The sequence below is a fragment of the Nymphaea colorata genome, chromosome 1 (genome assembly GCF_008831285.2).
Source record: "Nymphaea colorata isolate Beijing-Zhang1983 chromosome 1, ASM883128v2, whole genome shotgun sequence".
Lineage (NCBI taxonomy): Eukaryota > Viridiplantae > Streptophyta > Magnoliopsida > Nymphaeales > Nymphaeaceae > Nymphaea > Nymphaea colorata.
In genome coordinates, this window is record NC_045138.2 from 21656880 (window position 1) to 21681982 (window position 25103).

At 39.2% G+C, this 25103-nt stretch overlaps 2 protein-coding genes across 3 annotated transcripts; both read right to left on the reverse strand.

The window, feature by feature from the left end:
• Nucleotides 1-1784: 1784 nt before the first annotated feature.
• On the reverse strand, nucleotides 1785-5511 carry LOC116259776 (transcription factor TCP8). Of its 2 annotated transcripts, none has more exons than XM_031637695.2 (2): nucleotides 4478-5511; nucleotides 1785-4176 (listed from the first exon to the last, which is right to left on the reverse strand). In XM_031637695.2, exon 2 carries the CDS (start codon nucleotides 3907-3909, stop codon nucleotides 2401-2403), a length of 1509 nt encoding a protein of 502 aa, XP_031493555.1. In that variant the 5' UTR covers nucleotides 3910-4176; nucleotides 4478-5511; the 3' UTR covers nucleotides 1785-2400. The 2 variants fall into 2 exon arrangements, with proteins under 2 accessions (XP_031493555.1, XP_031493547.1); XM_031637687.2 differs by having other exon boundaries at nucleotides 1785-4228.
• Nucleotides 5512-19034: 13523 nt separating this feature from the next.
• Nucleotides 19035-21851, reverse strand: LOC116247634 (gibberellin-regulated protein 11-like). Its single transcript, XM_031619861.2, has 4 exons — nucleotides 21711-21851; nucleotides 21505-21549; nucleotides 21369-21426; nucleotides 19035-19439 (listed from the first exon to the last, which is right to left on the reverse strand). Exons 1-4 carry the CDS (start codon nucleotides 21765-21767, stop codon nucleotides 19258-19260), a joined length of 342 nt encoding a protein of 113 aa, XP_031475721.1. The 5' UTR covers nucleotides 21768-21851; the 3' UTR covers nucleotides 19035-19257.
• Between the last annotated feature and the right edge of the window lie 3252 nt (nucleotides 21852-25103).

Here is a 25103-nt window from a genome sequence, read left to right on the forward strand (position 1 = left end):
TTCATAACTTAATTTCCAGTCTCCTTAAAATTAAGGACACATTTGATTTCCAAACGTGGTATTCTTTGTATGCTTTTATTCAAATCATATTTTATTGAATTTTGAAGTATGGTATTCTTTGTATGCTTTTATTTAAATCATACTGCATTTCAAAAATACCTCATGAATTATTTTGACTTCAATCCTTGAGAAGAATAAAAAAATATGGTTTCCTAGTAAATAAGTGGGATTTTATTAGCAGAGAGAGCCGAAACTATTTATTTTAACTGCATGTAAAGTAAGCTCTACATATTACAGAAATTTGATATATATATATATATTTTTCTTTCATAGTTGTTCAAACATGGAGATCAAATCTAATGGGTCATTTCTGAAAAGAAAAATCTGTTTAAAATAAAATATTTTGTATGAAAATAAAGATGGAAATATCCTGAAATCTTTGCTTACTGGCCTCTCTTGCAACATCCTGTCCACAAGCCCACAAACAGCTTTTTTTTAGTCGACTTTTTCCCACTGTGTAAATTAGACTTTGTAGACCTCTAAGGTTGAAAAGAATAATTGATCTAAAAATTAGAACTTTTTCATATCATGTTCAAAAATCTTGTAAGAATGATTAAACAAACTGTTTCACAAGTTTTTTCCTAGCTATTAAACCTTCGATAATTAAACACAAGAAATCGGTAGAAACCAGACCATTAGGTTGCGGACGCAAACCAGATTGTTTAAATATGATGTTTAAGGTTTTTTTTTTTTTTTTTTTGTAATCTTACCTTATCGATATCGATATGATATTAACACAGTAATTTTTTGGACTTTAATAGTTTTTATGGATCCCATAACATCAACATTTTGATAATAGAAAAATTCATACTTTACATAAAACCAACTTGCATCAAATCAAAGCATCTTTTATATCGAAATAGTTTTATAAATATATTAGGATGTTTATATCTTATTTAAGATAATTTTTACCAAAAAAATTAGAAAAGTCTAATTTTTGTCCCCGACTGACGGTCTGGTTTCTGACAATTTCTCTCGTATAGGAAAATTGGTAGGAGAGAGAGAGAGAGAGAGAGAGAGAGAGAGAGAGAGAGGGGAGGGCCGGGGTGGGGTGGGAAGCGAATAAACTATTCAAGAAGGAACAATGACTATCTAATAAACAAACCAATAATTTAAGCAAACAACAGATACAATCGATAGGGAAGAGCTAGAGGAGAAAATCTACCTCCAAATACGGAAGAGCAATCTCCGCAGACGTGATCTCCGCTACTGCACAAAGTCTGAGCGATCATTTAGTGGGAGGTCATGATGCGTGGTCATGCCTCGTTGTATTTGTTTCATTCTGCAGCTTGTGGGGTGCATTTCTTTTACATACAGTTGCCATAAACAAAGGAGAAAAGCGAAAAGAAGAAAAGAACAGTTTTTGTCTGAAACTAAACATATGTAACATATAACGTGGGAAGGCTTCAGAGGGCAGTTGTTGGTAGTAGAGGATAAGGTTGAACAGATAGTGTGTGTCCAAGAACATCCAACTGCTAGCTGGTTCAGAATATGAGGAAGAAGAAAGAAGCATGAAGATGCACAATGTCTGAGATACGGCCATTGTCAGGGGAAAGCAAATGGCAGGAGACAGTACCTTTCAGGCTTTGGCCATGTGCGAAGAAGAAGAAGAAAGGAAAGAACAGAGAGAATGAAGAAACTAAACGAGAGGAGACCTCCATATTTCAATCTCAGGGTGTGGCAGAATCACCAATCAAGCAAAATTATTGGGTTTACTCCTCACGAAGAAAAAGAATTACTAGTACACAATCAAATTCACTATACAAATCTGTTTGACAACAATAGTCCTTTGGACCAGCAAACAATAAGCTCCTTCTGGACTGTAAAAGTTTTTGAAAAGGGAAGGAAAACGGCAAACGGATAGCTGGGAGGATCAATGTCCGTGCGTGCATTACCTGGGGTTCATCAAACTCTGGCGAGAATTAGGGGCACGCACTTGTGACTCCTGCAGCTCCAACAATCGATATTTGACAGCTGAAAACAATTACAGCACTCTCCTAAGAAAGCAAAAATGCAAAACCCAGAAAGCCATGGTTGCCTGGTTGCTAGATGCATGCCGGAGATGGTGGCGACCTTCACTCTCTTTCTGATCTTTCATTCACTACTCAATCTCTTTTACATTTTTCACTTTATAAATGTTGGTCAGTCGCTTCGCTATCTCACAGATGGAGAAAGATGAGAGTCTCCACGAGGAAGCTTCGGCAGTAGCGATTGCTCGAAACGGCAGTCTCCTGGCATTCTGCCCTCGAGATCTATGTGGCATCACGAAACGATAGACTCTGCACCTCTTTCTCCGGCCACTTGCGTAGTGCCATCTGTTCGGTTGGAGAAATGAGCCATCTACTGAGAACTCGTTGGATTTTCGTCACTGTTTTCCCCAGCTTGCTGCTGGTGGACGTTAGAACCCATACCCTGATGTTGGTGCTGTTCAGAATTGATCGAACTTCGACCACCACCGCTGCCGCTGCCACCACCGGTGCCTCCGCTTCCTCCTCCTCCAGCTCCTCCTCCCGTTCCTCCTCTGCTGTAGGCATTAAGGGCAGCCAGCATTCCAAGGTTTGTGTCCGAGATCCCCAACCCCAGATGTTGAGACCCACCAGGAGACTGCTGCTGCAGAACCATGGAGCCCAATGGAACTGGACCCACTCTACTACCCTGGAACTCGAGGCCGCCGGAGAGATTGATCCGAGGCATAAATTGCAGAGGGGCCTGAATGGTGTGGCCGCTCCCTGTTTGAACCGAGCCGGAAGCGCCTAGATGGATGGAAGCGCCCGCAGGCATCCTGTACATTGCGGCGGCGCCGCTCGGACCGGCTGAAGGGAAGGTCCAGATGGGTTCTGAAGGTCCAGGTCCCATGACGCCTGGGGTATTGGAGCCAGCGGTGACCGGAAGCATCCATATGGTTCCAGGCATGTGCTGTCCACTGGTGGACAAACCAGGAGCTGGGGCTACTGCCCACATGGCGGTCGCCGGCATGACGCTAGAAGGCCTGACCATGGCAGCTGCAGCAGCGGCGGAGGAGGTGGATGGTTCCTGGCTTGATTGCTGCTGTTGATGTTGCTGCTGCTGTTGATGATCAGTCATGATCCTCAAGGGCTTAGAGGCTTCGGCACCGTCGTCCTTGAAAAGATCCTCCCTGAACCTCTTCCTCAGGTGGCTGTCCCCTGCGTAGTCGCCGCCACTCGCAACACTCAGGCCCTGATCTCCCATGTGATCCCCTCCCAGGACCAAATTCTCCTGCTGGAACCCGAGCATGGTGGCATGGCTAAGCCCTGCGCCGGAATCAACGCTGCGAGCAGCCTCTTCCGACCGCTCCCAGTCGGCTGCGGCGGCTGCGGCAGTGCGCGCGTGGTGGTGCGCCAACGCAAGGGCGCTGTGGAAAGAAGGGGGCTGGGGCTTCGACGAAGGAGCGGAGAGGGTAGAGCCTGAGCTGCGGAGGGAGACGTTGAGGGTCGAGAAGTTGGCGGGGATAGTGCCGGTTCCGGTGGAGGCGATGATGGCTGGCTCCGCCTGCTGGAGCAGCCACTCAATGGTCTCGCCGTCGGACTTGTGGCCCAACTCGCGCGTGAGCTGGAAAACTCTGGCGGCGCACGTGGCCGGCATGCGAATGCGCCTCCCCCGCCCGTCCACCTTCGTGTGTCTGTCCTTGGAGGACCGCTTCACTGCTGCCTTTTTGTTGGCATCATGGAGGACCATCGCCCCTCCTCCTCCGCCGCCGCCGTCTCCTCCTCCTATGGCGTTCGACGGCGATTCCTTCGTTGATGTTGCTGCCTGTGACTTGTTGGTAGAAGACATGGCTGCCGGAGATGAATCGATGCGCTTGGAACCTGGGCCGCCTATGGAGCCCATAAACCGGCCGGGGGGCCTGCTGCTGCTGGGCCTGATGGTGTCGGAGCACTCCTGATATACTTCTCTTTTCCGACGGCTCCCTAGCCCTCCCGACTCTCTTTCTATTCTCCCCCTCTATTATATTTCTATATATATATATTTTTTGTATATCTATCTACCTATCTATCTATGTCTTTTGTCGTCGTCCTTGTGCCGTCTTCTTCCTTTCTTCTTCTTCTTCTCCACCACTTGATACTAACCCCCGGTCTCCCTCGACGCAATTAAGTGCTGCCAACAAGTTGAAGCAGAAGATGAGGACGAGATTAAGGGACGCCACCACCTGCATCGGAATTTGCCTCCCGTTGATCACTAAGACGAACAAAACAAATTCTCTCTAAAACAGGAACTCAGCGATGCATACCAGAACCCTTTTTCTATTGATGTTTGGTTTTCACTTTTTTTGAACCGAACTGGTTTTTCCTGCCCTACAATTGCTACTTCCTATCTACCAAGATTGACAAAACAGAAAGGGAGACAAGGAAAAGAATAGGGGAGCAAAAAGAAAAAGGAGGAGAGAAAGAATACGCACCTTTTCTCCGTTTTTGGTTATCTTCGCCTCTTATGGCAGCAACTATTCTAAGCCGGCAGCCTCTCCTCTTGTGCCTCTCTCGCTCCTCTCCCCTTTTTCTGGGTCACCACCGCCGTTTTATCCGCACATGATTCATGTTGGTAGCCACCAGAGCGTGGGAAGAGCAGCAACAGCCCATTGCGGAGGTGGATCTCCCTCTCTCTCTCTCTTTCTGTAGTCCCCTCCCCACCTCCTCAGAGGAAACGAAGAACTTCAGGAGAAAGAGAAAGAGAGAGAGGGGTCATGGGGGCCTCCTTTGTCCGACCTCTCTCTTCCACTAATTCTTCTGTTTCTGCAGTTATTTTATTTTGCTGTGGCCCTGAAGAAGAGGAAAGCGAGATTGGGTCGATCGTGTAGGCTGCTGATTGACTCCTGTCTCGATGGAACCGTGGCGGAAGGAGGGAGGGAGGGAGGTGGCAGGGAAGGACGGTGGGAAGTTGAGGAGGTCGGAAAGCGGCCGGCCAGGGGGGAAGGAAAAACTTACAAACCCTAAGCCTAGAGAGAGAAAGAAAGAGAGATTATCTCCTCCTTTTTTTAGTCCAACTGGTGGGGCGGCCTGAGAGGAAAAAGCAGCAGTGCCTCCCGCTCGTGGGACCTCGGAAGGAATGTTAATTGGACTCCACAGAATCCCAACCCCGTTCCTCCGCCTCTTTCATCTTCACCCTCTCTTTCTCTCTCCTCCCCTTTTGAAATAATTTCTCTCTCTCCCCACTGTTCTCTCATTATCATGATGTCGTCCATGATTATGGCGATCAGTCGGAATTATTTGGAAAAGAAAGCAGTACAAATCCCTCTCTCTCTCCATCTTTTTCCTTCCTTCTCTGTAATTGTCGCGCCCGCAGAGCGGGGGTCAAAGTCAGGGAGAAGGGAACATTTAAGGGTGGTGATTTGAGGACAAATCTGCCTGGGAAAAGATGTAAAGAATATTACCCAAATCATCACCTGATTAGTTCTTGTAGTAATATCCCCCAGCCTGTTTTACCCTCTCTTTCTCTCTCTTACTTTTTTTCTTCTCTCTTTCTATTCTTTTTGCGTGTTTCTCATGTCTCTCCCTCTAAATCCAGAAGCAAGACGCCCTCCCTTTCATTTAAACTGTTCTTCATCCAAAAAGAAGAAGAAAAAAAAAGACGGACAGCTGCAACCTTTACACGAAACATTCATTCATGCTCTGCAAAAGCAAACATGACCACCATGAACTTTCAGAAGGGAGAGAGAGAGAGAGAAGGAACTGTTGCAAAACCAGTGATGGGGATGAAGAGCAAACCGCCATTGACTGTTGGCAAAACCAGGGTAACCTGGTCATTTTGGATCAGAAGGGGAGCAGGGGCAGGAGCAGGAGCAGCAGGAGGGACAGACGCAGGTAAGCGTCAGATTGGGCATCTAGTGCAGAGACAGCTCATCCCAACGCACACGCAAAAGGCTCCCGAAAAGAAAAACCCGTATTTGAATATTCATCGGCCAGTCAACTCCACCAAGCTGGGTTCTTCCCTTTTCCCTCTCCTTTTTTTTTTTTTTTCACATTTCAAATTTTTACTGTCAGTGTTATAACATAAAACGAGCATTATCTACACAAATCTCATAGTATCCGGGCTTAGCTTAGGTTGATGCTCATATTTAAACGCCATTATCTCTTCAATTTTTTTTATTTAACTCTCTCTCTCTCTCTCTCTCTCTCTCTATATATATATATATATATATATATATATATATATATATATATATTAGCAGCGCTGCTAGCTCTGTTAGAAACTCTAAGTATGTCGTCAAGGATTTTTGATATATGAGAACAACAAATGTTGAGTGTTTCAAATAAGGATTGCCATTGCGCTAGGTAGCTAATGGATATGAAATTGATGATTAGCCTTGCTCTATAACTATGTGGGCTCGTGTGGGCAGTCAGTAAGGGTGTTGGGCACGTTCAAGCCTCGCTTTATTATTATTACTGAGTTAATAACTTTTCACTAAGACTCTGTTTGATACACAAGAAAAATACTATGCAACCTAGAGTTTTTTTTCAAGTTTGTACTGTTTTTCCCTGCAACATCAAACATAAGGAATTTTACCTTGTGTTTTTTATTGAATTCAGAAAAACTTCCCATGCAAAAAAGTTAGACCGTACATTGATAATTTTACCATGCAAAAAACTTTCTGTGCATCAAACGGGGTTAAGATGAGAGAAGCTAACATATAATTTTTCAAACTTCTCTTTAGATAGGTTAAATGTTTTTTTTTTTTTTAAATTACATGTTGGAAGGGGAGGCGGTGTGGCTGTGTCTCCACCTTTAGCCTCCTCTTGGCTCCCCCCTACTTGGGCATGCTGCGGCCCAGCCCGATGCTCAGCCCTAACTACCGGATCTATTGGTAGCTTTGACTCACCGTGATGGGAAAGTGGTAAGAGTGAACAAGGCATGTAGAGGATAGCTAACATGTGTTTGATTGAACGTGTGATTCTTGTGGGCATCAATTCCTTATGCAAGCCGACGTTGCCCCATAGCTTGGTAGCAAAGGAAAGTGACGAATAAGGAATTACAGTAACACAAGATACAAGATGGAAAAGGAAAGAGAAAAAGACATCTAGAGAAAAGGAAAAGAAACCACCATCTTACGCCCTCAAGTTGATGTTCTCTTGGTTATTTTAATAATCTTCAATGGAAACCCATAGAAATGGGTTTCCATTTTCTTCTCTCCCCACTAATAATTCCTCAACCAAAATCATCACACATGATGTGTTAAACAAGCCAGACTTCATTATATGAGAATATTTTATGCTCCCCTCGTCCAGTTAGCTCAGTTATAATATGCACAAAAAGAAAGGGTACAAAGAGCCACTAAAATCACGCACCCACTTCTGTCGGTCCTCCTTCGTTTTATTTCTCACAACTCATCAATTAGAGCCCCGTCCAGGTCGAAGTGGGCTCGGTCCATCCATTTAAACAGTTTAGTCCATCCATTTAAACAGTTTAGAGGCCGACCTCGGCAAGCCCCCACTCGTATCTTGGGACTTGAGTGAGAAATAGTGCTCACATGAATCAAATTGACAACCAGACTTTCACTGAGCTGCATTGAAGATAATGATTGATGAATACCTACACTTCATGTCCATAGACATGAGGAGCCACATGTAGGCCGGTGTGAGCGAGAGCACAAGTTTTCAATGAGGAGTAGACTTGGGTCCTATTTCTTGTTACAAAAGTAGCGCGCCCACACTCGACCAGGTTCGCATGCAGATTTAGAAATTCTAGCTCCGCCACTACCTACAAACATGTATAATGCTAAATTATAATTCAAATTATCATTATCTTTGGCATTGTTGCCGCTTCGTATCATTCTTTTTGTTAACAAGTGTTACAATTTATAATAATATACTTACAAAGTCAGCTAATTTTAAAAAGTTATTAAAACCTTAATCTTCAAAGTTTTGATGGCTCTCACCATTTAAATTCCTTGGTCAAAACTTGCATTTTCACATTAATTATGTTTCACAAGTATGACTAGATATCCACGTAATTTCTCTATTTAAAAACATGTGAGTCAAGCCACGCCATTGTCAAAGATCCTAAAAGAAATACACATACACCGCAACTGGTTATGTGCATTCCCTCATGCATAATAGATTATGCACATACATAGCTAATGACTTAAATGCCCCTATATTTTATAAAAAAAGGAAGTTTTTTAAAAGTTAATAAAAAGACTATGAAACGTTAAAAGTTTAAAATGTATATTTCTATACAAAATTTCAAAACTACCTCAACCCCATCTTATTTTCTTTAATATGTATGTGTGTCAATGTGCATGCAACTGGATCTCCACATACACAAATATATATATATATATATATATATATATATATATATATATATATATATATATATATAACACAAAATTCATGACTACGTCTACAGTTGGGAGGAGGGATCTAATATCGGCGATGTCCTTGTTTCCTTTTTTTCTTTTTCTTGAATTGAGGGCGAGTCTGGAACATGAAGCCTCAAATTATTCACTGTGTGACTCTTTCTAATTCGGACGGAGCTATAATTATTTTCACTGTCCGGTACAGTACGCACACTGTAGTTGCATCACCCACTTCTTGTTGGCTTCTCCGCTGGCATCATTCTCGACGGCGACGCCTCCCCTCTCATATTTCTTCAAAGTCATGTATGCGCCAAATTCCCAATTGTTTCACATACCAAAACAAACGTTATAAGATGAAAATGCAAGAGAATCCCATGATTTGGCAAGAGTCACGCGCCCAATTTCTTGCCCTGCATGACGCCGGCTTCCGGCGTGTCTTTGCCGGTGCCCGTGGCGGAGTCAGAATTTTTTCGCTAAAGGCACTTGAGTTGGCAACATAATTTTGCGTGGGCATAACATGTAATTTTTGAGTCATGACAATGTGATCGTAAGATGGTATAATAAGATTTTTGTACACCAGCCAACAACTGGCCCCGCCACTGGTCAGAGCTGACAAAAGGACACATGATACATTGATTTTTATTTTTGGTCTTAAAAACTTCAGTCAAAAATTTCGGTGAGCGAAAGCAGTTCAAAGGTGGGATGAAGCCCACCTTCTTCCTCACTCATGGGGTTTAAGTCTGCTTCGGGATCTGGAAGAATCCATGGTCTTCCTATCGATTAAAGTGTCACACTTCTACCATTTATAATTTAAAGAAATAGTATAAATTGTTAAATAAATTATTAAAAACATGATAAAAAACATGCCCATAATTAAGTGTGATTGTTTTCTATGTTTTTTAGAAGCACACCCAATATTTTTCATGGTTTGTTGGTAGAATTCATTTTCGTCCTTGTCTCGAGTATTTATTTGGAAAAAATGACTATTTTACCCTTAAAAAACGTAAATGATATACTTTCTACAAAAATAGCTATGTTTCTCGTGAGGATTAACGAATCAAATGTACCTACATAGTTTTGGTATTAATCAAAGACACCTGAAGCGAGCAACAAGATCTTATAGATTTTTATTCATTATTCTTGTTGTTTGGATCCAGACCCGTAGATCCATCTTTATCCTATTTAAGGGCCCTTAAGCCTCATTTGTAATCAGTTTTTTGGATTTAAGAAAAACCCTAATGGCTATTTTTCCTTCTCTTTCCATTTTTCAATTATCCTTATAGATTAGTTAAAATATTATTGGGTATTAATCATCACAAGGTTTCTTTTAGTTGAAGTTATTTTGGTCCACTTCACTTTATCATTTCAATAAGCTACTGGCCATAACATGAGGATTAATGACGGAAAGTCATGTTTGATTGACCGTGGAATTTGTCAGAGAGAGTTATATGTTATTGATGAAAACAGAACAAAGTCTTTGTTGCCCTTCCTTCACGCTACACACACCCCCTGCATTGACGGGCAGAGCCAAATTTTTTTTTTCTGAGTCGAATTAAAGTTTCTAAATTTTAACATGTATCATTTTTCAAAACTTTTTATATAGAGCAAGTAAATTTTTTTAAAATTTACATCTATTTTTTTTTTAATTTTTAGGTGAGCCCATGAACTTGTAGTTTAAAAAAACAATGGATGGAAGCGGGGAAAGACGTTGCCCTGCGTTTCTCCATAATATACAAATCGTCCCCGTATTTTACTAATATAAAAAAACCTTAGGCACGTTTTTTATTATTATAAGTCGTCCGGTGTGTTTCTACAAATTACCATATTTGAAAAATTGGTAGCCGCTTCAGCACGGCAACCGGATCGTGGTCGCAATGTTTTCGGGATGACTGATGAGGTGGGTGTCGACCAATAAGGGTGGGCACTGGGCCGGGCCACCACCGGGTACCCGGCCCGCCTCGGGCCCGGGCCTGGAAAAAGTTGACTTGGTCGGGCCCGGATAAGGGTGGGCACTGGGCCGGGCCACCACCGGGTACCCGGCCCGCCTCGGGCCCGGGAAAAACTGTTAACGGGCTGGGTCCGGGCCTGATATGCCGGCCCGGGTCAGCCCCGGCTCGGCCCGTTAAAAATTAAAATATATATATTTTTTAATTTTTTTAATTTTAATATTATATATTTATCACAAATAAATACTATTTTATTTTTTTAAAAATATTTTATAAATTAAAAATAATATTATTTTATTATAACTGAGCCGAGCCTGGGTTCAGGTTTCATATATCCGGGCCCGGCCCGGCCCTACCCGTTAAATATCCGGGCCGGGCCCGAGCCCGACCCAGCGGCCCGTCGGGCAGTTCCCGACGGTTCTTTATCGGGACGGGCCGGGCCGGCCTGGCCCGATGCCCACGACGACCAATGGCAACAGGTTTCAGCAATCAGAACACAGGGTCTTTTAGGACTTTTTACTTTAATTTTCACTAAAGTTACGTATATGAAAATTCCAAAATCGGCCTCCGTTTTTCTGATACGTGAACGACGCTTAGATATAAAATGCCTTTGCCGCCAAGTATCCACGGGTTCCAAAAATGCGAAAATAGATTTGGGATTAAGCGGGGCATTGGTCCGCTAGATAACGAGTCGGGTTCAGATCTGAGTTTGGGTTTTATCTGACCGTTAAACTCAATTTCGAGTTTGGTTGGATTAAATTAAAAAATCTATTTTTTAATATAAAATAATATATAAATATAATTAATTATAATAAAATATTTTATTTATATATAAAATAAATATTAAAAACAAATTATTGAGCCCACCTAAACTTATCGAGACTAATTTATTGAACTGGGCTGATGCCCCTTTTTTTTGGGCTCGAGCTTAAGACAGGCGGGTATTAAGTACCAACCGACGACCCAACCAGGTATTCAGCCTTGAACTCTGGTATAGTCATACAAACCGTTTCGATTAAACCCAAGTGTGTCTTATTATGTAATTTAGGTAAAAAATTTGTAGCTCAGCCACCACTATTACTATTACTAGAAGCGAAACTAAAAAAATTTCATCTAAAATTATGGTTTCAAAATTTTAACAAAAGCCGAAATGTTATTATTTAAAATTTTATATAAAATACATAGAAATTTTAAAAATTTTTTACATTAGTCAAATTCCTTTGGTTCCACCCATGACTATTACTAACTTGTGAAAGACAACACCCGCTTTGTTTTCAAAAGTGCCGAGAAATGAAAATGTGATTAAATCAATGAGTGTTTTCAACGTGACAAAGTTTAACACGTAGCCCTTAGTTGATAATTTTCCCCAAATCGGCGACCCATTGCTGAAAAACGAGAAATATGTGGACCTATGGACGAAACTGCGATCAAAAGCGAGCCCACAGTTGAAGTTGTGCCTTTTCATAATCGCGGAGACGAAAGGGAAAGAAAAGAAGATAGAAAAAAAGAAAGAAAAGAAGATAGAAAAAAAAGAAAAGAAAAAGAAAAGTAAAGTACGTGGTCGCACGGCCATCGCTTTAGTGACGACGCCTCAGCCACGCTTTTCCACCATCCATGTTTGCATGAGCTATATTTTCTTCTGTTATTAGAAAAAAAAAAGAATTTCTTATAAAATTTTTAATCTTATTATTCAACTATTCCAGAGATCATTTGTTTTTGTCATTCGAAGTATAACCTAGCATGTCATATTCAAAAGTTCATAAAATTATTTTATATAAAAATAATTAATTTCCATCGCCCCATGAGTTTTCTCTATTTAAAAAAGTAAGTTCTCACATCTAGTCGATATGTTTAAGTTGAATGGGTTCGAATTAATTAGAGTTTACCGTCGCCAGTTTTAGGTTGACATTGTTTCTATACTAATTGTTTTCTCTGGCATATGCTGAGGTGCATGCATTCAGTAAATATTAACTTTATACCTTTCATCATGCCAATGCAATAGAAACTTAATTTACATTTTTTAAGCTAATTATAGGTTTTAAAATACCCAAAAAAAGTCAAATACGGTAGATCGTATTAAAAAATTGGATTAAGTAAATACATGTAAAAAAACTTCTTGTTTAAGATTTTTCTTTTTTTAAGTGCTTGGGGTGCAACGAACCGCCGGCCGGCAGTCCGGCCACCGGCCAATCGGTGTAAGAGGGGTGGGCTCATGCATATCACCTTCTCCTGCTTTCAATTTTGGGGAAGATAAAAGTACTTTTGTTTGTGGCTAATAAAAGCTTCTATATCCTCTTTCGAGATCACTGTGGTTGTTACCTTCCGGCTCACTCTCATTACCCGAAAAGCGTATTCACTGTTTTAATAAATTAGATATCTACTTTTTTATTAAAAAATGTAACAAATATATATATATATATATATATATATATATATATATATATATATCTAGAGAGAGAGAGAGAGAGAGAGAGAGAGAGAGAGAGAGAGATACCTTACCTGAAAAGGATAAAAAAAGTGCATTTGAACAAGTTTACCTTGCTTGAATATGATAAAAAAGGACACATCTGTACACATAATATCAAGACTCTCGCTCTCTCTAACTCCATCTTAATCAAAGTTAAGCATGTTTGAGCGATAATATAGGATGAATGACCTCCTGAAAAGCTCTATCTCTCTATAGAAGCATGGGTGCCTTATGTGTGTGCACACACTCACACACACATGTAAAAATGATTTAAAAGGATTACAAAAATTTGACAGTCTCATGTTTTTAGAAATATGCATGAAATACACATTTTACATCCAAAAAACATGCTCTTATACATATATAAACACATGCAACACACATGTCACAGTTAAAATTTTTGTTACTTTCAAACACATCTGTGCGGCCGGATTTGTCAAAGACAAGAGGAGGGCCTACAAAGAGAAATCAAATTCGCATTTTACCTACCTATATGGTATAGGCCGTGCATCTTGCAGAGTATATCTCTAAATAATGATCTTGAACGACTTTATAATCACTCATAGTTTTATAAACATAAAGATCACATCCACAATAACAGTAGTAGTAGTAGTAGCGACATAAAGATCACATCCAAAAGAATAGTAGCAGTATTGCAGTACTGCACTAGTACTACTACTAGTACTAATAACAACAACAATAATAATAAACAACTGATTTCTTGAGGTTGCGTGTGCCGGTCCGGTGCATGCAACTTCTATACACCAATAGAAAAGGTAGATATTTTAGAAATTATTTAAAAAGACACAACTTTTTTAGTTTTTTGATTTTTTCAATTTTCTTTTTTGTCCTTACAAAAAAGTATACTTTTTTTTTTATATTAATTAGGGGTATTTTTGTCATTAACCATACTGGCACAACATAACCTACTTGGAAGACTAAATTTAATCTATGTGTTTTTGTTGTCCATGACGCATGAAAATGCGGATCATCCAATTCATTGTAAAAAAAAAGTTGAAATTTTTTATATTTCCAGATTGTAGTGCAACACAACTTTCACTTGGAGGTGCAAATGGGATTAATTTTATGGGCATAGGATCCAACTGAGTGAGTTGCAAGGTGGATGGATCCGTTCATAAAATTGGTTTGTGTACGAATTACTGTATCAAACTTCATCTAGATTTGGTGTTGGATTCAGATTAGAGATGGAATCCACTAAAAAGAGATATTGGATTCGGAGTCAAATTTAACTACAAGGTCAGAATGGATATTAATAGATACATATTCAAGCTCTTCATTGGCAAGGAACAACAATCAAATGCACCATGAAAGAAAAAAAAAAGTAGAGTTTGGCAAAAATATGAATTCGAAGAGCAGGTAGCTCTCTACTTGAGGCACAGTTAATGTCCAAAATACTATTGGAAATGTTTGGCAAGAAGAATTATAACGCAGTATTTGTTTTATAATTCTACTCCAATTTTTGAGACAGATTCATGGAATACTATCTTAAATCTTCCTGTTACCAAACACCCAGTTTCTCTAAATAAATTTAATTATATTATAGTTGTAAAATGTGTAGAAATATGGTTTCTAGTTTAAATTAACCGACACATATTTAGAAAAACCATGTCCAAAATGAAATTTGATTGAAAATATGTTGGAAAACAACAAAGTGGCTGTTTGGATGCCACCTCCAAAACCGTGTTTTTGAGATGTTTGGACGACGCTCAAAACTGGATTTGTCAAAACCCAGTTTCCAGAAAACATTGTTTACCAAAGGCCCCAGGTTTTTCATGCAAAAACGACGTTTTCACGAGTTCATTGGTCGAACCAGCTAAGCCATGCACCTCAAGGCTGGCTTTGATGTTTGAATTGAAAAAGAATTACAAATCTGCCATGTACTTATGTTGGCATTGGAAGGAAAGGATGTGTGGAAAGAAAAGGCTTGGATTCACTAGTTTAAGGAAAAAATGAGAATAATGATTCTTTTCTTTAATATGGTAAAGGTTGAACCCGACATTATTATAGATAATAGGTGACTTATAAAAAGCCTTCTCAAATCCTTTTAGCTTTTAATATTTTTTTTTTGGTTTTTTTTTTTTTTAAAAAAAAACTAAAGATGAGTCTTCAACACTTTATATTTTGTTGATTAGTGAGAGTGTCTAGCGAGAAGATTGAAGCTTTACTTAAGCCAGTAGTAGATGAGGAGATTTATATAACAGCTTCTTTAGACGAACTCCAGTAGCTCATTAGGGCCCAAAATTTCCAACCGGTGAAACTCAACAACCATTTGGATATCTCTAAAAAGCGATGACAAATCTTGGAATTTTTCATACAGAAGTATATATTGCTTCCAAAAAAATTTAAAGCCCCTAGGTTTGCAGATGAAATTTATCTAACAAAACATGTATCCTCATTTTGATTTTTTTTTTTTAAATTACGAAGACAATATGAAATTTCTAAAAACAAGTATAAATATCAGTTCATCGGTATTTTTGCCCATGTTCATGTTTATTTTTCCTCCTCAGCAGGGCAAGGCTTGGGCAGTCTACATCTGAACAACTATATAGCACAAAACTTTTCTTTGATTTTCATATGGACATTTATGAGTAACTTTTTTTATTTATACATTAGAATCCCTTAAAAGTTCAAAATTTTATATATAACATCCCTTAACTAGAATTTTCTGGCTAGAAACAAAGACAGCCAACTTTTTTAGGCACATGAGTATCAGCCAATCATCAAAGTGCGACCTGCTAAGATACTGAAGTCACAAAATTCTAGGAGTAGGGAGATAGCAGTCTAGTTATCACACAGAATCCCTTTGAAGATCTCCATCAAAGAGGGGACGTTGGTCTTCTTTCGAAAAAGCTGAGTCCACAATAAAGAGCACAAACTCCAAAGCGATTTTGCAGGCAACGTACAGTTGTCGAGGTTATCTTGGTATGAGGATGGGGAAAGCTTCGTGAGATCTTCAAATTCAAAATCATACTCATACTTAGCTGCCAGCATGAGGTAAAGTTCCTCCATTCAGCTACGGAGATAGATTTCATCTGCCAAACTTGGAAGAAGATGATAACTTAGTTAGACCAAGATGGGAACGCAACTTGTCATCCACAAATGGGCATCTTAATGTCCTCAGTACTACTCGTGAGACAAAGTTGTCACTTTTTCATCAGTAAAAAATTTTTCGTGAGACAGTTTTTAAAATTTTCATTAGAGCAAAAATATCATTTTTTTATGTTATAAGTGATTTTTATTTTAAAATTTACATGTAAATTTTTTTATAATTTTTTTTTGAGGTGGGGCCAGGGCTCGTGCTGACCCTACCCTACCTTGGCTCGTGCTGACCCTACCTTGGCTCCACCCCTGCTTTTCACTAACTAGTGAAAAGGTTTTTCCTTAGAGTAAACTAAGTGTTCTTTAAAGACACTTTGATAATAGTAACACTTTATTACTATATCATGTTCGAACATGAACAAGTATTTCATAAATTTGTTTTATTTTTTAGGGCAGATTCATCAAACAATAATCATGTGTTGGCTGTTGCCGAACGAGTTCCCAAAGTTCAAAAATCATCAGAAAACAAAGCAAATATGACCTTGTCCAAATAATGTAGCTTACATTGGAAGTAGTGCTTGTGTTGAGTCTAATGGCCCCCAGCAAAATATAAAATACTTACACTAGAATCAACCCATTATGTAGTATCTCTACTAAAAAGCGTAGTTATTTAAAATACATTTTTTCTGAAAAAATCCGTTTTATTTATACTTCAAAAATAGGTCACCGATGTAAAATGGCAAAAAACCTGTTTTTTTTTTTTAAAGATGGTAAAACAAAAACACATCAACAAACATGATATATATATATATATATATATATATATCATTTTTGGCATTCTCTATTATGACATTTTTATTTCATATTTTTTGCATTTTATTTTTAGGATTCTTCCTTTTAACTTTTAAAAATTTGCCGAGATTTTTGTGAGAAAAAGATTTTGCCATATTGTACCTGATAAAAACTTGGTTTAAAGCCACAAACAATATTTACGACTACTAAAAATTGAGGAAATTTTTGATGATCTAGCAATTTCTTCCCAATCAACTTCATGAGGTTGAGGAATGCTGAGCAACTTGGCCACCATCCAGGACTTGAAAAATGACAAAGCCCTTTGGTGCGGCTGAAAATACATGAGTTCACACAATGGTACCGGTTCCATGGGGGCATCACTAAAAAGTAATACTCTAAGCACTACTTTTTTCTAGGAAGATCAAAGCAGACCGCCCTGTACTCTAGAAGGATGAGAGGTTGAGTGAAAGCTTTGGCCTTTTTCAGGCAGTGGGGAACACCCCACTCAGGCAAAAGTCTTTTTACTGAATATGGGGTGCAAATATTTCTCTAGGTCCCAAATGAAGGCTTCCAAATGAAGGCTTCTATGCAAAGAAACTAAGCAACAAAAATATTTCTTTATGGGTTAAAATAATCAGGTGCCATGCACATAAAAGAAAACCTCTTCATATGACAAATTTATCTACCTCGGGAGAAGGTGATAGTGTATAAGAGCTCAAACAAATAGAGTCAAGTATGTGTTCTCTTGTTTTAAAATGCAACTATAAGCATGTATATATCCATTGTAAACCTTCCGAAAGATTCCAAGATGTCACCTTCTCTATGTATGTATAAGTATGTATATCTGCTTGTGTATGTCGGAATATTTTGACTACTGCAGTTTGTCCTCGATGTGGTGCTATTGAGGAAAATACTCTGCATGTCCTCCGAGATTATAGTTCTTCTCAAGTTATATGGGCTGACTATCTTCATGGGGCTAAATTGTTAGAGTTTAACATGGCTACTTTGGAGGTTTAGCTGAGTAATAATATTTCTAGGCATCGCTTTTTGGTTAACAATATGATTCTTTGGTCTATTTTTATTTGCTTCGCTTGTTGGCATATTTAGCAATGGCGAAATCGAGTTGTATTTGAAGAAAGTTTTTCTTGGTCTGATGATGTTTTATTTCACATAGCTGCTTCTATTGGAGAGTTCAGAAATTATATGGCCCAACTTCAATTATCTCAACAAAAAGTTCAAACCTTTATTGCATGGATGTCACGTCTCTTGGGTTTTGTTAAGTTGAATGTTGATGCAGTTATTAGAACAAATCCAGGAGACTTAGCGACTGGTGGTTTATATCGCAATAATAATGGAGAATGATTATTTGGCTTCACTTGTCGTGCGAGTTATGGTCATATAAGTAAAGTTGAACTTATTACTATTCTTCATGGTTTGAAATTGGCCTGGGAACATGGCTTTCGTAAAGTTATTGTTGAACCAGATTCCTTGTTAGCTGTGAACAAGGTTCTAAAAGACCTGCAGCCTCGTGATCCTTTATTCCATATAATGAAGCAGTGTCAAGAATTGCTGTGACGTGATTGAGAATATGTCTTATGTCATACGTACAGAAAAGCTAATATGTGTGCGAGTTTTCTTGCCACATGGACCTTCCAAGCATCTTTTGGAGTGACCATTCTTACCTATCCACCAGGTCATTTATATCGATTGATTGAAGAGGATCTGATTTGTGTAGCTCGACATCGTATTATAGTTAGTTAATGCGGTTCCCGCTCCTATGTACCAAAAAAAAAAGAGAAAAAGAAGATCATAAAAAACTTCGAAACACTAGTAATTTATCCAGGAATAGCCAAAGAATTGAAAATTTTCTCAAGAATCTTTGAAAAACATAAAGAATTCTATAAATTAATCATGTAGAACAGATGCCTGCAACTGGTTTGGGAAATCTAAGAGAAAAGAGAGGGGAGTGGGAAAGGGAGGCTGGTTGTTTCATATAAACATGCCCACATGCCATACAACTAAAAAAAAAAAAAGCTCGAAGAAGTGCAGCAAAGTGGTTGCAGTAGGCTGTTAGTTCCATTCCCGTACATATACATAAGTCACAAAATCGTGTCTCTAATGTTTTAGTGACATCGAGACAAAAAGTGAAGGCCGACTCTCATTTGATTTCCATTGTAAATGTATTTTTTCCATTAATTTTTACTATCTTATTGGTGGTTAATCATTCACACTATTATCAATAATATAATTGAAAGTACTTAGATCGGTAATTGGTGCTCAATTGCGACATTATTGAGAATAAAACTGCAAATGATTTGGATACAGATCAGCTCAATGCATTGAGAGTCAAATCATATGCGAATATTGTACAACAAAAAATTGACAAAATCCTCGAAGCTGATTCAAAAAGCAAATTAATTTATTCATATGATTAATACAATATACCAATTGCCAACCAATACAAATAGGACACATACGTAAACAAATTCGCATTAGTGCATGCACGAGCATGCACACACATACACATACTCACACACAATATTCAGGCATAGTACATACAAACAAGTTCTTGCAATACATCTAAGTATTTTCCAAAATGGATGTTTGGGCTTCTCACAAGATCAAGGGCACTTGGGCTGGTTGCCGTGAGTCTTGAGGCTGGCATAACAAGGGCAAACATTCTTGTGGCCGTAGGTGCCGGGCGGCACACAATTGCACCTCATGCAGCATGTTCCGCAGGCTCTAGTGCACACGTTCTTCCTTGATGCCTCCCTACATCTCCTTGCACATGCAAAGTTGCAATCTGACCACCCACATGCCAAACAGACCCTAGTTATAAGTGGAGTCAGAAAATTTTTGGCTGAGGGGCACTAATCGATCTCTCACTTAAGAGAACGAGTGATTGCAGGGCACTGACTCAAGTTTACTGTGGGCACCACATGCAATTGGACCTAGCTGAACCTAAGTCGAGCTTAATCACAATGCAAGATTTCAAGAGTTGGCATGGGCAGTCAGTCACACAGTAGCTCTGCTACTGTAAATAACCAAATGACTAAATGTGTACACGTACAAATATGTGATAACTAGTTTATGACGGTGGCAAAGCCATAAAAATTTATATGGGGAACTTGTTCACAAATTTCGGTATTGGAAGGGGCACTCATATATACAACAGGGTAAATATATATGGGCCGGAGCTAATATATGGCTGATTCTTCTCGAAGCTTATTTGTGCCTTTTGATGAAGGAATTAGGATTAAAAGGTTTTTCTTTTAAATTTTATTTTTCCATGCTTAAGAGGTAACTATGTGAGAGCGCTTGGAAAAATATTATATGAGTGTTGCATGAATCTGCCCTAAAAAATTGGAGTTAAGATGGACTAACGGTACACTGTAACACAGGGGCAGAGCCAAAATGTCATCTTTAAGGGGAGCAGACAATCCTGCAACCACTAAATAAGATTTTTTGAAAATTTTTAATAGGGGCCAACTCTTATTTTTTTTCAAAAGTTTTATAGGACCCAACTAAAATTTTTGCATAGAGGGTTCCAGCCCCTATTGGCCCATCATTACATCTGCCCCTTTTATAACTTAATGTTTCGTAAATCTACTCCAATCTTTAGGTAGATTGTTAGAATACTGAGAGTATGTTCTTATTTCCAACCGCCCTTACATATAACCAGTTAAACTAACATGATCAATTAGTTTCTCATGACGTTGCAGCAAGAGTTTTAGGTTGACCATATACTAAAAGGGATGCAGACTTGCATAAAAGAAGAAATTTTAAAAGCTATTAGTTATTTCCTCAAGGGGCATGGTGTAGCTGGTCTGACCAGCACATAACTAAATATAAAATATTAAAAGCTATTATATATGCATATTATAGGTTTTTCTCCGAATTAGTTCTTTCAAGTTACTTGCTCCTTTCTATTTCTGCAGGGAATTTTATAGTTACTATGCATGGCAAGTTTGTTTCAATCTCAAAAAAGAATATATATGGGGTTGGAAAGACAACATTGGTATGGATGCAGGTGCCACTGAACTTTTTTGTGATGAAAAAGACATAAGAAAAGGAAATTATTATTTATTGGTGTTGAAACCTATGCCCATTTGTAATGCTGTTCCCTACATTAGGCCAAGAAAAAATTTCTATTTTGTTGCTGGAAGAATGACTATTTTGACAGAAAGATTAACTGTATGAAGCGAGTCAACGAGTCTAGGGAGTCTCTTGTTCTCAAAAACCAGTGGGAAAATGCTAATCCGATTGGAAAAGTGGAGGGGCTTTGGACGACACATTGAAAAGAAAAAAACTATTGGTTTCGCGAAATTAGCCAGGTTAAAAGCCTAGTTTCAAACCTTGGTTTGCATGTGTTTGAATGACAAAATAAATTATAGGTTTGTCGACAAAAAATCAGTTTTGCTTAAAAAACTTAAAGAAAGCAGGTCTTTCAAGTTCTTTATGAAAATAAGGTTTTATCTTGGCAAAACCAAATTTTGATGTCTACTTCAAAACCAGGTTTTGGTTTTGATTTTGAAACCAGTTTTTTAGAATATTTGGGTGCCATCAGACTGAGTTTAAGGAAAACCCAATTTTGAACGAAAGATATTGGCTCTTCGATTGAAAACTCTCTGTTAGAGAGAGAGAGAGAGAGAGAGAGAGAGAGAGAGAGAGAGATTGCAGAATACAAGATGCAAAATACAACAGAATCTGACGGCAGTTCACAGATACGTACTTATCTTATGTCGATGAACCTTCTTATACAGCGCCCCTTCTTGTTCATTCCCGTGCCCCTAAAATATACAGGACATCTATAAGCCAAGAAACGCCATTTTTATATACAATGTACACGAGAATACACTGGCACGTACCAGCTGCTTTCCCGTGGCATGCTGCTGAGACACATCTGCAAACGCCTGCAATTTTCAAGTTTTTTTCCATATACATTAGAAGCGTGACGACTGGGAACTAACACACTAAACGGGTAGAATTGTGCTGCTGCTGCTGCAGCCATATCTCCTTGTTGGAAAGTTAGTGAAACCATTCTTAATTGTAAACACAAGTGAAATTAATGTACCTGCAGAAGAAGGAGAGTGAGGAAGAGAAGAGCACAGAGGCGTCTGCAAGAAGACATGTCTGCAGAGCTGGTAGAGTGGAGATGCAGAGAGACGTAATGCCACTATAAATAGAAACTATGAGGGAAGTCCCCACACCAGGATAGTGTTTGCTCCAGGATCTTGTGGTTCACATGGAGGTGACCATGCCAGACGTGTCGTATGCATGTACTATGGCATCTTCTTTATCACTCACTCTCTCTCTCTCTCTACCAGATGGATAATGTGCATGTCATAATCAAATAAACATCATTATGCACCATACTGCTGGGAACAATGGCGGTTCTGATACATCCTCCACTGATGGCAGTCACTAACATCATAAATTGCTGTCTTTGTTTTCATGGTAGTCGTCATTATCATGTGTACCCATTAGATTGCATGTTTCTATCACAAGGATATGAGTCTTAAAGAAACATTCAAATGTATATGTCATGGAAATCAATTGCTCCAGACCCATTTGCAATCCTGTGCCTAAATCTAACTGGCTTCTCTGCCTTTTATTCAGTTCACTAATTATTTGGGAAGCAGAACCAAAGATAGTAAATTAAGATGATCAGTATATATGCAGATTTTAAGTCTACTAAGGATCAGGGAGATCTGTTTGAGAAGATTCATTAACGTAACAGAAAATGTACCGTGACTATCCAGAGTGATGCACGCGCCATCGTCACCTAGAGCATCCTCTGCTTGATCATGGCTGTCTTTCATATCTTCGTTCCGGTGATCATCATCGCCACTACCATCATCATCATCGTGATCATCATGAACGACAGCATCAGAATTACTGCCAGAGAGGCAGTGCCTGTCATGGGTAGTGCCCAATCGCATACAAGTTGCACCGGTAGAAGACAAAGTTTGTTTTCCGAACAAGGACGAGGCGCTGATGGTGTCCACTTCAAGGGAATCACCTAAAAATATCATAGAGATACCACTTTCACCGGCCCGCAAAGAAAGGAAAAAAAAAAAAGAAGAGTTTTTCTCTCACAAATCCCTTTTTGTGTTGCAAGATTTCCCCAAATCATCTTTTCGTTTTGGCGTTTATCAAATCTATGGTCATCGTTTTTTTTAACTTTAGTCTCTAACCATACTCCGCGGGGTCACCATTAATAAAATAACAAAGGCTGGTAGACAACTTGGGCAGCTTGATGAGCAAGATGGCATTGTTGCACTCGATTAAAAGAAGATGCTTCTCGCTCTCCCTCTCTCTTTCTCTCACCTGAAATCTTTATACAAAGTATATTAATAGGCCCCCATGGCCCATGTTCGGGAGTCCTGGGACCAACCTGGAATACCATACAGCATTTAACTGCGATCCCACAATTTTATGAGAATCGAACCAGTGACATGTTTTTTATGCAATCGTTCGCCCATCCAACTATGCTATGCTCGTTACCTCCTTTAGCGTGGAATAAACATTTAGTAGTTTTATTTCTTTATTAAAGAGAAAAGTGCACCAGCACACACCCATAATTCAGATCCTGCTAATTTGTCAAGAGGCAGAACCACATGTTGGCTTGTGCAGGGGTTGCCGACACATTCTCATGTGATCAACTTATTTACATATCACAAGCCTTGTCTATTGCTTATTATATATATAAGTACCACTCAACTATTTGCTCATTTATATATGGTGCCGAACTTCGATCATTTTACCATGTACTTGAGGGTGTAAAATTTTTGGATCAGTGCCTTTTAGCCAAAATTTTTTGCATCCCCAACTGTAAAGGGGGAAAAAACTCACTACCATGTGCACTCAAACCATTTACACCTCCAAGTACCTGCTGAGGGATCAGTCTGCTATTGTTTGATTTTTAGGGGCTGGAGTGGACAGTTCTGCCACTGGTTTGAAAAAAGCAGAAGAATAAGCTGGCAAAAACTTGTAGAGTTCAAACTTTATCTATCAAGGGAATGGCTACATCAGAAAGTAAAATGGACTTGCAGTGTCCATATTTGTGTGAGGCAGTTTTCCTTATGTCAAATCCTAATTGTATGGTGTATTCAAGTTTCCATATCCTCCCCTTTATTGCCTTTTGGACACTATGCACTCCCAACCTCCCCTTTATTCCTTGCCTCCCCAACAGGGCAAGGAATAAAGGTGAACACAGCTGGGTCATGGGGCCCAAACTTTAAAGGCTATCTCTCTCATGGATCCCAACTGCGCCAGCTTGCTGCCATTTAAGGACACTGCTTGTTTCTTTAACCTTCTAAACTAAAACAGGTCAGTACTCACGTTAATTAGCTTCAAGTCCTGTGGAATGCAGTTCTCACTTCGTTATGGTGCTGCACCTTTGTATGTTTTTTTTAAAGGAAGTTTGCTTTAGAAGCATTATGTCACCTGCTTATTTTTAGGATCCCAGTATGGCATCAGATTGGTTTTGGGCAATGGAAATGCTTGCTTTTTTGATGTATCTGCCAAAAAGGAAACCATAAAGCTAAACTTAATACTTTCTGGACTCCCCATTTTTATTTACATTACTTGTTTCCAGTATTTATTATTTGTTAAAGCAACCAAAGCTCATATTAAGTTTTTTTTTTTTTTTTGGTTTGATGACTCCATTAAAGCTGGGCTCGGGTCAGAAGGCATTGCAGCCAGCTCACCCAGTGCTGGTGTAAAGAGGTTAGATTCCACCCCTAGGGTTCGTTCCTGTTTTGAATGCTCAGTGCCCATAGGAATCAGACTAACTTATTAACCAGCCAAGCTGGTTATAATATGCACTGCTAGCTCAGTATATTGTGCATTAGGTGGTATAATGACCGAAATATCCCCAGTCAGTGAAAAGAAGAGACACCCATACAAGGACAAAAAGGGTAATGAAAAAGTTAAAAGTCTAAAAAAAAATTTCTTAAAAAATGCCTAAAATACCCCCACGTTCCCTTTTTTTTGGGGTGCATGTCTGTTTCGTATGCCGCCATGGTGCACGCAACTCAGTCTCATTAACGAGGCAGTTGGGTTCACCAGCTTTGCATGTGGCTTCATCCCTAGGGCTAAGACTTGATCAAAGGTACAAGTTTAAGGAAGAATAATATAGCTATGTTGCTCTTTTCTGTTCTTTCTATCGCTGTTTCTCAGAACCAATTTCATGAAATTCAAAATTCCGAGGTAAAAGTTTATGCAAGTTACAAAATCTCTACAGTAAAAGAAGCTGATCGATTCCACAGATCCAAAAAATGTATGCAATTGCCAAAAAACCGGAAGAAGGCCTCCTTGGGCTTGAAGGCTTAAAGTCCAACCAGTAGTGGAGGTGAACAGAGCGCTTGTTTCCTTCGTCTGTCTTCTTCTCTGCAACGACGGTCGTCGCAGCTTCTATCGGCTTGGTAAGTTCCAAACAAACAACTGGCTGGTCCCACAGAAG

Coding starts and splice junctions, on each gene's coding strand:
- LOC116259776 (XM_031637695.2), bottom strand. CDS start 3,909: ATGGGCTCCATAGGCGGCCCAGGTTCCAAGCGCATCGATTCATCTCCG.
- LOC116247634 (XM_031619861.2), bottom strand. CDS start 21,767: ATGTCTTCTTGCAGACGCCTCTGTGCTCTTCTCTTCCTCACTCTCCTT. Junction 21,427..21,504: donor ATGCCACGGGAAAGCAGCTG/GTACGTGCCAGT, acceptor TGTATATTTTAG/GGGCACGGGAATGAACAAGA. Junction 19,440..21,368: donor GGTTCATCGACATAAGATAA/GTACGTATCTGT, acceptor GTGGGTGGTCAG/ATTGCAACTTTGCATGTGCA.